The 14,021-nt window shown below is 36.1% G+C and overlaps 1 protein-coding gene and 5 pseudogenes across 5 annotated transcripts; 2 read left to right on the top strand and 4 right to left on the bottom strand.

Moving 5' to 3' along the window:
* Positions 1-3,540: 3,540 nt before the first annotated feature.
* Positions 3,541-5,208, bottom strand: LOC138852047 (NADH-ubiquinone oxidoreductase chain 6-like; annotated as a pseudogene).
* Positions 3,541-9,246, bottom strand: LOC138852046 (ATP synthase subunit a-like; annotated as a pseudogene). The gene has a single exon (XR_011391542.1). The product of XR_011391542.1 is annotated as an ATP synthase subunit a-like (transcript).
* On the bottom strand, positions 3,541-10,678 carry LOC138852049 (cytochrome c oxidase subunit 2-like; annotated as a pseudogene). The gene is made up of 2 exons (XR_011391543.1): positions 10,651-10,678; positions 3,541-10,204 (listed from the first exon to the last, which is right to left on the bottom strand). The product of XR_011391543.1 is annotated as a cytochrome c oxidase subunit 2-like (transcript).
* On the bottom strand, positions 3,541-11,632 carry LOC128695874 (cytochrome c oxidase subunit 1). The gene is given in 1 exon segment (XM_070081667.1): positions 3,541-11,632. A coding segment is annotated over 1 exon segment (516 nt). The 3' UTR covers positions 3,541-11,116.
* On the top strand, positions 5,250-11,792 carry LOC138852044 (NADH-ubiquinone oxidoreductase chain 5-like; annotated as a pseudogene). Its single transcript, XR_011391540.1, has one exon. The product of XR_011391540.1 is annotated as an NADH-ubiquinone oxidoreductase chain 5-like (transcript).
* Positions 11,793-12,072: 280 nt separating this feature from the next.
* On the top strand, positions 12,073-13,912 carry LOC138852045 (NADH-ubiquinone oxidoreductase chain 1-like; annotated as a pseudogene). Its single transcript, XR_011391541.1, has one exon. The product of XR_011391541.1 is annotated as an NADH-ubiquinone oxidoreductase chain 1-like (transcript).
* Positions 13,913-14,021: the final 109 nt, after the last annotated feature.

Genomic DNA, 14,021 nt, shown 5'->3' with positions numbered 1-14,021 from the left:
ATTTTGTTGTCATTTTGTCCTAGGCACATGCCGATTAGACACTAGGCCTGTTGTATATGCATGCGTGCATGTGTGTGTGTGTACTCACCTATTTGTACTCACCTATTTGTGGTTGCAGGGGTCGAGTCCTAGCTCCTGGCCCCGCCTCTTCACCGGTTGCTACTAGGCCCTCTCTCTCCCCGCTCCATGAGCTTTATCAAACCTCGTCTTAAAACTGTGTATGGTTCCTGCCTCCACTACGTCATTTTCTAGGCTATTCCACTGCCTTACAACTCTATGACTGAAGAAATACTTCCTACTATCTCTCTGACTCATTTGTGTGTGTGTGTGTGTGTGTGTGTGTGTGTACTCACCTATTTGTACTCACCTATTTGTGGTTGCAGGGGTCGAGTCCTAGCTCCTGGCCCCGCCTCTTCACCGGTTGCTACTAGACCCTCTCTCTCCCCGCTCCATGAGCTTTATCAAACCTCGTCTTAAAACTGTGTATGGTTCCTGCCTCCACTACGTCATTTTCTAGGCTATTCCACTGCCTTACAACTCTATGACTGAAGAAATACTTCCTACTATCTCTCTGACTCATTTGTGTCTTCAACTTCCAATTGTGGCCTCTTGTGTGTGTGTGTGTGTGTGTGTGTGTGTGTGTGTGTGTGTGTGTGTGTGTGTGTGTGTGTGTGTACTCACCTAGTTAAGGTTGCAGGGGTCGAGTCCTAGCTCATGGCCCCGCCTCTTCACTGGTCGCTACTAGGTCACTCTCCCTGAACCGTGTGCTTTATCATACCTCTGCTTAAAGCTATGTATGGATCCTGCCTCCACTACATCGCTTCCCAAACAGTTCCACTTCCCGACTACTCTGTGGCTGAAGAAATACTTCCTAATATCCCTGTGATTCATCTGTGTCTTCAGCTTCCAACTGTGTCCCCTTGTTACTGTGTCCAATCTCTGGAACATCCTGTCTTTGTCCACCTTGTCAATTCCTCCCAGTATTTTGTATGTCGTTATCATGTCCCCCCTATCTCTCCTGTCCTGTGTGTGTGTGTGTGTGTGTGTGTGTGTACTCACCTAGTTGTACTCACCTAGTTGAGGTTGCGGGGGTCGAGTCCGAGCTCCTGGCCCCCGCCTCTTCACTGATCGCTACTAGGTCACTCTCCCTGAACCGTGAGCTTTATCATACCTCTGTTTAAAGCTATGTATGGATCCTGCCTCCACTACATCGCTTCCCAAACTATTCCACTTACTGACTACTCTGTGGCTGAAGAAATACTTCCTAACATCCCTGTGATTCATCTGTGTCTTCAACTTCCAACTGTGTCCCCTTGTTACTGTGTCCAATCTCTGGAACATCCTGTCTTTGTCCACCTTGTCAATTCCTCTCAGTATTTTCTATGTCGTTATCATGTCCCCCCTATCTCTCCTGTCCTCCAGTGTCGTCAGGTTGATTTCCCTTAACCTCTCCTCGTAGGACATACCTCTTAGCTCTGGGACTAGTCTTGTTGCAAACCTTTGCACTTTCTCTAGTTTCTTTACGTGCTTGGCCAGGTGTGGGTTCCAAACTGGTGCCGCATACTCCAATATGGGCCTAACGTACACGGTGTACAGGGTCCTGAACGATTCCTTATTAAGATGTCGGAATGCTGTTCTGAGGTATACACCACAGCACTGTATCATCCTTTGCGGATGATACTAGGATCTGCATGAGGCTGTCATCTGCTGAGGACGCGGTTAACCTCCAAGAAGATATAAACAAAGTTTTCCAGTGGGCAACGGTAAACAATATGATGTTCAATGAGGACAAATTCCAACTACTCCGTTATGGAAAACTGGAGGAGATAATAACTAGAACAGAGTATACTACTGACTCCGGCCATACAATAGAGCAGAAAAATAATGTAAGGGACCTGGGAGTAGTAATGTCTGAGGATCTCACTTTCAAGGATCACAACAGTGTCACGATCGCACGTGCAAAGAAAATGATAGGATGGATAATGAGAACTTTCAAAACGAGAGATGCCAAGCCTATGATGATCCTTTTCAAATCACTTGTTCTCTCTAGGCTGGAATACTACTGTACATTAACATCTCCATTCAAAGCAGGTGAAATCGCAGATCTAGAGAGTGTACAGAGATCCTTTACTGCATGTATAAGTTCTGTCAAGCACCTTAACTACTGGGAACGCTTGGAAGCACTTGACTTGTACTCGTTGGAACGCAGGAGGGAGAGATATATCATAATCTACACTTGGAAAATCTTGGAAGGAATGGTCCCAAATCTGCACACAGAAATCACTTCCTACGAAAGTAAAAGACTGGGCAGGCGATGCAAAATGCCCCCAATAAAAAGTAGGGGCGCCATTGGTACACTAAGGGAAAACACCATAAGTGTCCGGAGAAAGGGGATTCTACTTATAGCTGTATTAATCGGCTCCTTCTAGATTCCCCCATTTTCACGAAGATATTCCTAACAGACGATCATTGAAGAAGATAAAATGAAGCTGTTACTTCTTTATATTAATTTTCGAAGAGATACACTGAGAAAGAGACATGAGTGTCAGTTGATTATAGCAATAAACTAACTAATGAGACAGTTTGATATATACAGATTTATTGTTATGTGCTAGCTTCAAGTATATAAACACTTAAATGAGATAGATAATAACCTGTGCGAAGATACACTATGAGTATTATATATATAGATTAATGGATTATAGCAGTGAACTAACTAATAAAGTGGCTTGATATATATATATATTATAAATTATACTAACTTCAGGCATATAAATACTTAAATGAGATAGATAATAACCTGTGCGAAGATACACTATGAGTATTATATATATAGATTAATGGATTATAGCAGTGAACTAACTAATAAAGTGGCTTGATATATATATATATTATAAATTATACTAACTTCAGGCATATAAATACTTAAGTGATATAGATAATAACCTATGTGCAGATACACTATGAATACCATATATATACTAATGGTTTATATGATTTACGAGATTATGAATGATTCGAGAAGGATTTACATTTAAAGAAATGTATATATATATGGACATTAAGGAGGATGGGAGAATTTGTAAAATTAAATACGCAGTTTTTATGATGATCGAAGTTTATTTGTTTGAGAGATTAAAGATGTAGATTCAAAGTAAAGCTAAAGATTAGCATTTCACTTACGTTGAAAAGGTTGTCGCAAGGGTGACTTATTTTGGTTGTTATGAAGACTTGCTAATTATTATGATTAGGAAAAATATTTTTAGGTTTAAGTAGGTAACTAAGGAAATAATAGTTTGGCGATAGATAATAGTACTGTACAGGAAAGTTGAAATATTCTAGTGAAATAGATGGGAAGTATTAGTTAAATTAAGTACCTTGTGTATTAGGGATATTTTACATTAAATATTTATAATATCTTCCCGAAATAAGAAGAGCTAAATTAAAGGTCGAGTTTTTGTGGTAAAAAAATTCAAAACCTTATTTTAGTAGTGAAATGTTAATCGAGTCTTAAGATATCTGGTTTTTTTTTGAAAAAAATTCAATTTTTTCTTTGCATTAAGGTAAGGCAAGGCTTAGGAACAGAGGGGGCTAGCTCTTTGTTTAATTATTTTAGTTATAAAAATAAATAGAAAGGTATGTTTAACTAGGCTTAGGGGTAGCTATGTTTACAGGGAGTTATATCTGAAATACAAGGAGAGAAGTATTTATTATTTTTTAAGTAGGTAGGAAAGACTTTTTATGAATTTAGTTTAAAGATTTAAAGTGAGTATATTAGTATATAATTTGTTTGTTTTAAATAAATTTTGGAGAATTAATGAGATTTATTGAAGGGGTGATGAGTGTAAGGAATTCGGCAAATAGGGCTCTTCCGCCTGTTTATCAAAAACATGTCTGTATGAGAGTTATATAAAGTCTGACCTGCCCATTGGGGACTAAAAGGCCGCGGTATTTTGACCGTGCGAAGGTAGCATAATCATTAGTCTTTTAATTGGAGGCTGGAATGAATGGTTGGACGAGAAGGAAGCTGTCTCTATCTCGGAGATTGAATTTAACTTTTAAGTGAAAAGGCTTAAATAAGTTAGAGGGACGATAAGACCCTATAAAGTTTATACATGAAGTTGGTTAAGAGTGATTTAAGGTGTTAAAGTTTATTATCAGCAGGGTGTTTAGTTGGGGCGACTAGGATATAAATTATATAACTGTTTTTTGTTTAAATCAGAGATATTTGTTCATATGATCCCTTTTTAGGATTAGAGAATAAATTACTTTAGGGATAACAGCGTAATTTTTTTTAAGAGTTCTTATCGACAAGAGAGTTTGCGACCTCGATGTTGAATTAAAAATTTCTCTGTGGTGTAGCGGTTACAGGAGAAGGTCTGTTCGACCTTTAAATTTTTACATGATTTGAGTTCAGACCGGCGAAAGCCAGGTTGGTTTCTATCTTCTAAGGAGTCAGAGGTTATTTTAGTACGAAAGGATTAAGTAATTGAAATAGTTTTAATAAAAAATCAGAAAAAAGCAGGGACTTTTCTTTAATCTCCAAAATTAATATTTTAAGTAAACTATTTTCTGTTAGAATTTTGAAGGTCGCAGAGGTCTTGATGAGATATTAATAATACTGACAATAACAATTAAGGTAAGTAAGAGATATAAAATTACTAGAGTAGTAAGAGGGAAAGAAGTAATGGAGTAGATGGAACTGGTTGATAAGGTGGCTAAATTTGTTTTATTTCTTAGAATTAAGAATAGTCTAGATTTGGAAAATTTTGATGGGAGAAGTAAGAGATCTAGAAAGATTAAGGTAAAGGATATGGGTAAGGACAGGGTGATTAGTAGACTGGATTTAAAATGAATTTTAAAGGCTTCGTTGGAAGCAAGAGAAGAGACATAAATGAACAAAATTAATATTCCTCCTAGAAAAATTAGAAATAGGATATATGAGAATCAGTAGGAAGGCCCGAATAGGCCTGAAAGAGCACAGATAAGAATAGTTTGAGTGAGTAGGACTAGTCCTATGGAAAGAGGGTGGGTTAGAGTCGTGAATAGGATAGCAACTCTTAGGGTAAAAGGGAGAGTGAAATATAAAATATTATAACTGATTTTGTATAAAGTTCTAAAAATGGGCTTTATCTTTGGTTTACAAGACCAAGATTTTTTGTTTAAACTACTAGAACCTTTCAATTTAAATAGTTTAGAGTAAAACATCGGGTTGTGGTATCGAAGATATAAGAAAGTTATTTTAAATCATGATGTGGGGTGCCTATAGTCATTTAGTGAGTTTAGTGTTTTTGTTATTTAGGGCATTGGGTTTTATTTTATTTAGTTTGGTGAGAATAAGCTTGAGGTCTTCTTATGTAATTGAGTGAGAGCTTTTTTCTTTAAATTCTTCCTCTGTTGTAGTGACTTTGATTTATGATTGAGTAAGGTTCTTATTTTTAGGGGTGGTTTTATTTATCTCCTCTACGGTAATATACTATAGGGGGGATTATATGAGCGGGGATAAGAGGTACAGGCGATTTATATATTTAGTTTTTGGTTTTGTTTTATCTATAGGGGCTTTGATTATTAGCCCGAATTTAATTAGAATCCTTTTAGGTTGGGATGGATTGGGGTTAATTTCTTATGTATTGGTAATTTATTACCAAAACGAGAAATCAGCTAATGCAGGTATATTGACAGTTTTGTCAAATCGGATTGGAGACGTTGGGATTTTATTGAGTATTTCTTTATTTTTTATGCTAGGGGGTTGAAATTTTATTTTTTATGAAAGGTATTTGAGTGGGAATTTTTTATTATTGAAAATTTTAGTGTGTGTTGCTGCTATAACTAAGAGAGCTCAAATTCCGTTCTCGGCTTGACTTCCAGCAGCTATAGCTGCTCCTACTCCAGTTTCAGCTTTAGTTCATTCTTCAACACTAGTTACAGCTGGCGTTTATATTTTGATTCGCTTTAGTGGGGCTTTAAGAGGTTCATGTGTACAAAGGGTTTTGTTGATTGTTTCCTGCTTAACCATATTTATAGCGGGCTTGGGGGCTAATTTTGAGTTTGATTTGAAAAAAATTATTGCCTTGTCAACTTTGAGGCAATTGGGCGTGATAGTGAGTATTTTATCTTTAGGGTTTGCTGATTTAGCTTTTTTTCATTTATTAACTCATGCTTTATTTAAGGCTTTACTGTTTATGTGTGCGGGGATGGTAATTCATAGAGTTAAAGAGTGTCAAGATATTCGTAATATGGGTAGGTTAGTGACATGTATACCTTTAACTAGGGTTTGCATGAATTTAGCTAACCTGGCTCTATGTGGGATACCTTTCTTGGCTGGATTTTATTCTAAAGATTTAATTTTAGAAGTTGCATTTATAAGGGAAGTTAATATTTTTAGATTTTTTTTATATGTTTTGAGTACTGGTTTAACAGTATGTTATACATTTCGATTAATTTACTATAGAATAAGAAGGTTTTCTAATATAAGGTCTGTAATAATTGTCAGGGAAAACCATAGAAAAATGTTAAAAGGAATAATGACATTAAGGGTTGGGGCGGTAACAAGGGGGTGTGTATTAGCTTGAGTAGTGTTCCCAGAGTTCTATATGATTTGTTTGAGGGTTTCTTTAAAAATTTTAGCTTTATTAGTGAGGAGGTTAGGGGCCCTTTTAGGGTATATTGTTAACATGGTTGGATCAAGGACTAGTTTAAAGACTGTCAAGTTTTATTCTTATACTATGTTTGCAAGGTCTATGTGGTTTATGCCGATTTTGTCGACTTTTAGGGCACCCCGTTGAAGACTAAGGAGTGCGGAGTCTTTTTTTAAGATTGGAGATAAAGGTTGGTCAGAATATTTTGGGGGTGAGGGAGGATTTGGCGAGGTGATAAAAGGTTCTATTTACTTACAGTTAAGACAAGATAATATGATTATAGTTTATATAAAAGGATTTTTTATTTGAATTATTGTCGTGTTTTTTATTTTTATTTAATAATAACCTATATATTTTAAATTAGAATTTTGCATTGAAGCTGCAAAGGTGGTTATTAGCCTATAGGTGATATTTTTAGAAGGGAAATCTTCAGTTTTACATTGAAAATGTAATGTGTTTTTTACACTATAAAAAAGAGAAGTGAACGGAATTCAACCGCTCGGGAAATAAGTTAGAAGCTTTTTCACTGACTTAGTTCTCCTTGACAGGAAAAAATTCAATTTTATCATTAACAGTAATATGCCTCTGGTTTTGGCTTCTGTCAAAATAAACTAGAGGTTTGGAACCAAAATTCAGGTCGAAACTAAACGCAATCTTTCGCTTTCTAATTTGAAAAAGGTTTATAAACACTTTATGAATGCAACTCATATGTCATTATTGACTACATTTCCAGTTAGATCATTCTAAGGCACCTTTATACCATTCATAGTAGAGGCCTATGAGAAGGATTAGGAGGAAAAACAATCCTGTAAATCTTCAAGAGAAAATATTTGTAAGGGGAGAGATATGGGCCAGAGGGAGAATTAATGTAATTTCTACATCAAAAATTAGGAAAATCACAGCAATAAGGAAAAATCGAAGCCTAAAAGGTAGCCGAGCTGAAGTCTTAGGATCGAATCCACACTCAAATGGGGATATTTTTTCTCGGTCTATAACGGTTTTTTTCGATAGAATTGAGGATAAGGCTATAATTAAAGTTGTAATTCTGAGAGTGAGAAGAGCGATCAGGTTGGTAGTTAGAATTAATTTTTCTAAACAATTAGACTTTCTAGTTGGAAGCTAGACGTACCGTTAATACTAAAAAATTATCTCCCTCATCAGTAAATAAAAACATAAAGGAATAATCAAACTACATCAACGAAATGTCAATACCAAGCTGCGGCTTCAAATCCAAAGTGGTGGTTGTTAGAGAAGTGACATTTGAATAGGCGATAAAAACAGACTGTTAGGAATGAAGTCCCAATGATCACATGAAGACCGTGGAATCCAGTTGCTACAAAGAAGGTAGTCCCGTAGACTGAGTCTGCGATGGAGAAAGATGCTTCTAAATATTCATATGCTTGAAGGGAGGTGAAGTAAACTCCGAGGAGGATGGTTAATCCTAGACTTTGTATAGCTTCGTAATGGTGTGAGTTAAGGATTGCGTGATGTGTTCAAGTTACTGTTGCTCCCGATGAAAGTAGAATAGTTGTATTAAGAAGGGGAACTTGGAAAGGATTGAAAGGTTGAATACCTCTAGGTGGTCAAAATATTCCGATTTCAATTGTAGGTGCAAGACTTCTATGAAAGAATGCCCAAAAAAATGAGAAGAAAAATAGTACTTCAGAGACGATAAATAAAATTATTCCCCACCGGAGGCCTTTTGTGACGGCTTGGGTATGAAGTCCTTGATATGTTCCCTCTCGAGTTACATCTCGTCACCATTGAATTATAGTTAAAAAGATAGGAATAAATCTGAAAAAGAGGAGGTCTGGATTAAATTGATGAAATCATTTGATGAGCCCTGATGTTAAAAGCATAGCTCTAATTGATCCGGTCAAGGGTCAAGGTCTTATGTCAACTAAATGAAAGGCATGGTGTCTATGTGATGACATTAATTTACTTCACTGGCATAAAGAGTTCTGAGAACTGCAAATACATAGGATTGGATGATTGCAACAGCAGATTCTAATATAAGGAGAAGAATTTGGGCCAGAATGAGAAAAATTAATAGTTTAGGGGATAAAGAGGACCCTATCCTTCCAAGTAAAGTAAGGAGGAGGTGGCCTGCAATTATGTTTGCTGCAAGTCGGATGGCCAATGTGCCTGGTCGAATAATATTCCTAATAGTTTCGATGAGGACTATAAAAGGTATAAGCGTATTTGGGGTCCCTTGAGGCACTAAGTGGGCAAACATGTGCTGGGTGTGGTTTAACCATCCAAACAAAATAAAGGTTAGCCATAAAGGTAGAGCTAAGGTTAGAGTTATTGCCAGATGTCTGGATCTGGTAAAGATATAAGGAAGGAGGCCTAAAGAGTTATTAAAAAGAATGAAGCTAAATAATGAAACAAATAAAAATGATAGGCCTGGGTTAGAAGGTCCTAAGATTGTCTTAAATTCATTGTGAAGGGTTGATACAATTTTAAATCACAGATAAAGTCACCGGGATGGGGAGGTTCAGAAGAGAATCGGAACGAATAGGAACCCTAAGAATGTTGAGACTCAGTTTAGATTAAGTGAAAGGATACATGAGGATGGTTCAAAAATGGAAAACAGTCTTGCTATCATTTTCAGGGTTTTTCTAGAATTGTTGATGTGTGGGTGAAAGTTTCTGTTTTAATTGGAAGTTTACAGAAGAAATTAATGATAAAGAATAAGATATATCCAAGGGTGAATATAAGAAAGAGATTTAGCCAAAGTAGAGGTCCTATTTGAGGCATTCTAAAGTACCATAAGAGTGGTAATTTTAATTTGACAAACTAATGTTATTTTTTAACTAATTTTAGTCTCTAGAAGTAGGAGGACTACTTTTTTAGGTTTAAAAGACCTAAACTTTATAAGTTATCTGGAGAGAAATTTAATTATGAATTTCTAGAAACTCAGTTCAAGAAAGAGTCTACCGAAATTCTTTCAATTAGAATTGGTATAAATCTATGGTTAGCGCCACAAATTTCGGAACATTGACCGTAGAATAGGCCGGGTCGGTTTAGAAGAAACCTAACTTGATTAAGTCGCCCTGGGATGGCGTCGGCTTTTACTCCTAAGGAAGGAATAGTTCAGGAATGGATTACGTCTGCTGCTGAAATGATAAGACGAATTTGAGTATTTAAGGGGATAGGGATTCGGTTGTCAACATCTAAAAGTCGTAAATTTGAGTCTATGTTATAGGGTGCTATGAAGGAATCAAATTCGATATCTAGAAAGTCTGAATATTCGTAGGATCAGTATCATTGATGTCCAATGGTTTTAATTGTGACTCTCGAGTTATTGGTTTCGTCCAATAAGTAGAGTAACCGTAGTGAGGGTATGGCGATGAAGATTAAGATAATAGCAGGTAAAATAGTTCAGATAATTTCAATTTCTTGGTTTTCAAGTAAAAATCGGTTAATAAGTGAGTTTAGTGCTGAATTAATTAGAATATAACCTACTAATGTAGTAATGAGGATGAGAATAAATATTGTGTGATCGTGGAAATACGTTAATTGTTCTATAAGTGGGGAAGCACTGTCTTGGAGTCCTAGACATCCTCATGTTGGCATTTCTAAAAGAAGGCAGTTTCTTCCTGGTAGGAGCTTAAATCCTATACATCTATCTGTCATTTTAGATAGTTAGAAATTAGAGGGGTTTCTGCATATCTGTGGTCAGCGGGTGGGAAAGGGTGCTGCCATTCAATGGACGAAGGTAGGAAGGTCGGAGAAGTAATGTTACGTTTTGATATTAAAGCTTCTCAAACAATAATTATGAATCAAAAAACAGCTACCAATGAAATGAGAGATCCGATGGATGAGATAATATTTCATGCTGCGTAGGCGTCTGGGTAGTCTGAATATCGTCGTGGCATGCCATTTAATCCTAGGAAGTGTTGAGGAAAGAAGGTTAAGTTCACCCCTAAAAATATAGTAAAGAAGTGAGGTTTTAATCATGAAGAATTCAGAGAAAATCCAGTGAATAAAGGGAATCAGTGAACAATACCTCCGAAAATTCCAAATACAGCTCCCATGGATAGAACGTAGTGGAAGTGGGCTACAACGTAATAGGTGTCATGAAGAATAATGTCGATTGAAGAGTTTGCTAAGATAACTCCTGTTAAGCCACCTACTGTAAATAAGAAAATAAAACCTAAGGTTCACAGGAGTGAAGGAGAGTATGAGAATTGAGAGCCTTGGAGAGTTCTTAGTCATCTGAAGATCTTAATTCCTGTGGGAATAGCAATAATTATGGTTGCTGATGTAAAGTATGCTCGGGTGTCTACATCTATACCTACAGTGAATATATGGTGAGCTCACACGAGGAATCCTAGAATTCCAATTGCTGTTATGGCATAGATTATCCCTAGTGTGCCGAATGCTTCTTTTTTGCCTGATTCTTGTGTGACGATGTGTGAGACTATGCCGAAAGCTGGTAGAATTAAGATGTAGACCTCGGGGTGCCCAAAAAATCAGAATAAGTGTTGGTAGAGAATAGGATCTCCCCCGCCAGCAGGGTCAAAGAAAGTAGTGTTTAGATTTCGGTCTGTAAGAAGTATAGTAATTGCTCCTGCTAGAACGGGGAGGGATAAAAGCAGAAGTACTGCAGTAATGAAGACGGATCATACGAATAAGGGTATTCGGTCTATGGATATCCCTCTGGTTCGTATATTGATTGCTGTGGTTATAAAATTTACAGCTCCGAGAATTGAGGAGACTCCGGCCAAATGAAGGGAGAAGATGCCTAGGTCGACTGATGCTCCTGCATGGGCGATTGATGCTGCTAGAGGAGGATAAACTGTCCACCCTGTCCCGACACCTCTCTCTACTATTCCCCTTGTAAGGAGAAGGGAGAGAGAAAATGGTAAAAGTCAGAATCTTATATTATTTATTCGAGGGAAGGCTATATCAGGGGCTCCAAGTATAAGGGGAACTAATCAATTCCCAAAACCCCCAATTATGATTGGCATAACTATGAAGAAAATCATTACGAAGGCGTGGGCTGTGACGATTACATTATAAATTTGATCGTCTCCGATTAATCTTCCTGGTTGACCAAGTTCGGCTCGAATAATTAGTCTTAGGGAAGTGCCTACTATACCGGATCAGGCTCCGAACACAAAGTATAGAGTACCGATGTCTTTATGATTTGTTGAGAAAAATCATCGTTGCGTTAGGCTTTATAGTGGAAAAAAGACGTCAAATTGCAAATTTGAAGATGTATAATTACTAAAGCTTAAGAGAGAATCTTGTAGTATAAGTAGTAAAGCTACATTAGCAGTTCTATCAAAACTGTCCTTTTATCAGGCATTATACTTATTAAGGAGGTTAAAATTATAGGGGTTAACTGTAGATTTATGTTTTTAAGAGGTGTTCTTAGAAGATTAAATCTTAGATTAGAAGAAGGTGTCTACTTGAATAGGTTGAGATAGGCTTAAAGTTTGATTCTTGCTTGAACTTTTATTTTATAATTAGGGTATATGTGTATCTTGGTGGGAAAGAAGTAAATATAATAGAGATAATTTATAATAAGTCGTAGTTTTGTTATTCGCAGTATGGAAGATTAAATATTGGTTTAGGGTCCGATTTAGTAAATTATAAAAAGTTTGATGAAATTTTGTGCCAGCAATCGCGGTTAGACTTAAAAGCTTAGTAAAGGTGTTTTAGTTTAGGTTATTCTTATGTTTAAAGGTAAATTGAAATTTATAGTAATAAAAGGTGAAATTGGTTTATTAGGAATAAATGGAAATTGGATTATAAATAGGAGGAGACTCGGAAATTAAGGTATAAACTAGGATTAGATACCCTATTATACTTAAAGGATAAAAATAAAACTTGAATATTAATAGATATGGTCTTTAAATTCAAAGAATTTGGCGGTACTTTAGTCTTGTTAGAGGAACCTGTTCTGTAAATGATACAACACGAAAAATCTTACTTACTCTTGTTTAGCAGTTTGTATACCGTCATTATCAGATAACCTTTGTTGAGGTAGTTATTGAAATTTGAGAAGTAAAGTATATTAGATCAAGGTGCAGTTTATGGGTGAGAAGAAATGGGTTACAATAAAATTTATTTATTACGAATCAGTAAAAGAATAGTTTCTGTGAAGGGGGATTTAATTGTAATACATAATTTAGTAAGTTAGTGTGATATGAGAACTAAAGTATGTACATATCGCCCGTCGCTTCCGCTTAAGGTGGAATAAGTCGTAACATAGTAGGTGTACTGGAAGGTGTACCTGGAACTAAATTTACTTTGGCAGAGGATATGCGTTAAATTTAGAATTTAATTATATAGAAGAGCACTCTATAGGTAAAAGTATTGAGGACAGTGCTGTGGTTATTAGAATTGTGAGATATTTAATGTTGATAGTTTGTGTTTTAGTTAGAGTGGCATTTGTAACTCTCTTGGAGCGTAAGATTTTAGGTTATATTCAAATTCGTAAGGGTCCTAATAAATTGGGCATTCTGGGGTTACTTCAGCCTTTTTCGGATGCTATTAAATTGTTTGTAAAAGAGCAGAATTCACCGGTAATATCTAATTTTTTACCTTATTATTTGTCGCCGGTATTCAGTTTATTTATTGCTTTAATTTTGTGAGGGGTTATTCCCTATGATTTAGGATTAGTGGATTTTGATATAGGAATGTTATTTTTTTTATGTTGTTTGAGATTAAGGGTCTATCCTTTGTTAAGGGCCGGATGGGCTTCAAATTGTAAATATTCTTTATTAGGGAGTCTTCGTGCTGTAGCACAGACTATTTCATATGAGGTAAGGTTAGCTTTAATTTTGTTATCCTATGTGTTTTTAGTTGGAAGATTTAGGTTCATAGAATTGAGATATTATCAGGAAAGAATGTGGTTTGTTTGATTAACATTTCCATTATCTATAGTTTGGCTTGGTTCTTGTTTGGCAGAGATAAATCGCACTCCTTTTGATTTTGCAGAAGGGGAGTCTGAGTTGGTTTCTGGGTTTAATACTGAGTATAGGAGAGGAGGGTTTGTATTAATTTTTATAGCTGAATATGTTAGAATTTTGTTTATGAGTGGAGTGTCAACATTGTTGTTTTTAGGAGGGAGAGTTTTAAGGTTAGGATTTTATATAAAATTGGTGATGGTAGGGTTTACGTTTATTTGAGTGCGGGGGACTTTACCGCGACTGCGATACGATAAATTGATGTATATGGCTTGAAAAAGGTTTCTTCCTATATCTTTAAATTTTTTAATTTTTTTCCTTAGGCTAAAATTAATTTTAGTGTAAACTAAATTTATATGTTGATGGGTACTGGAAGATTCTTCCTTTAAATGCTTTCAAAACATTTGTTTTAAATAAACTAAATAGCCATTTTAGAAGAAGGTCTGTTAAAAGGGTAGCC

Source organism: Cherax quadricarinatus, unplaced genomic scaffold, assembly GCF_038502225.1.
Source record: "Cherax quadricarinatus isolate ZL_2023a unplaced genomic scaffold, ASM3850222v1 Contig3564, whole genome shotgun sequence".
NCBI classification, from domain to species: Eukaryota; Metazoa; Arthropoda; class Malacostraca; order Decapoda; family Parastacidae; genus Cherax; species Cherax quadricarinatus.
Note: the sequence above shows the minus strand (reverse complement) of the source record. Positions and strands in the feature narration are given on the sequence as shown.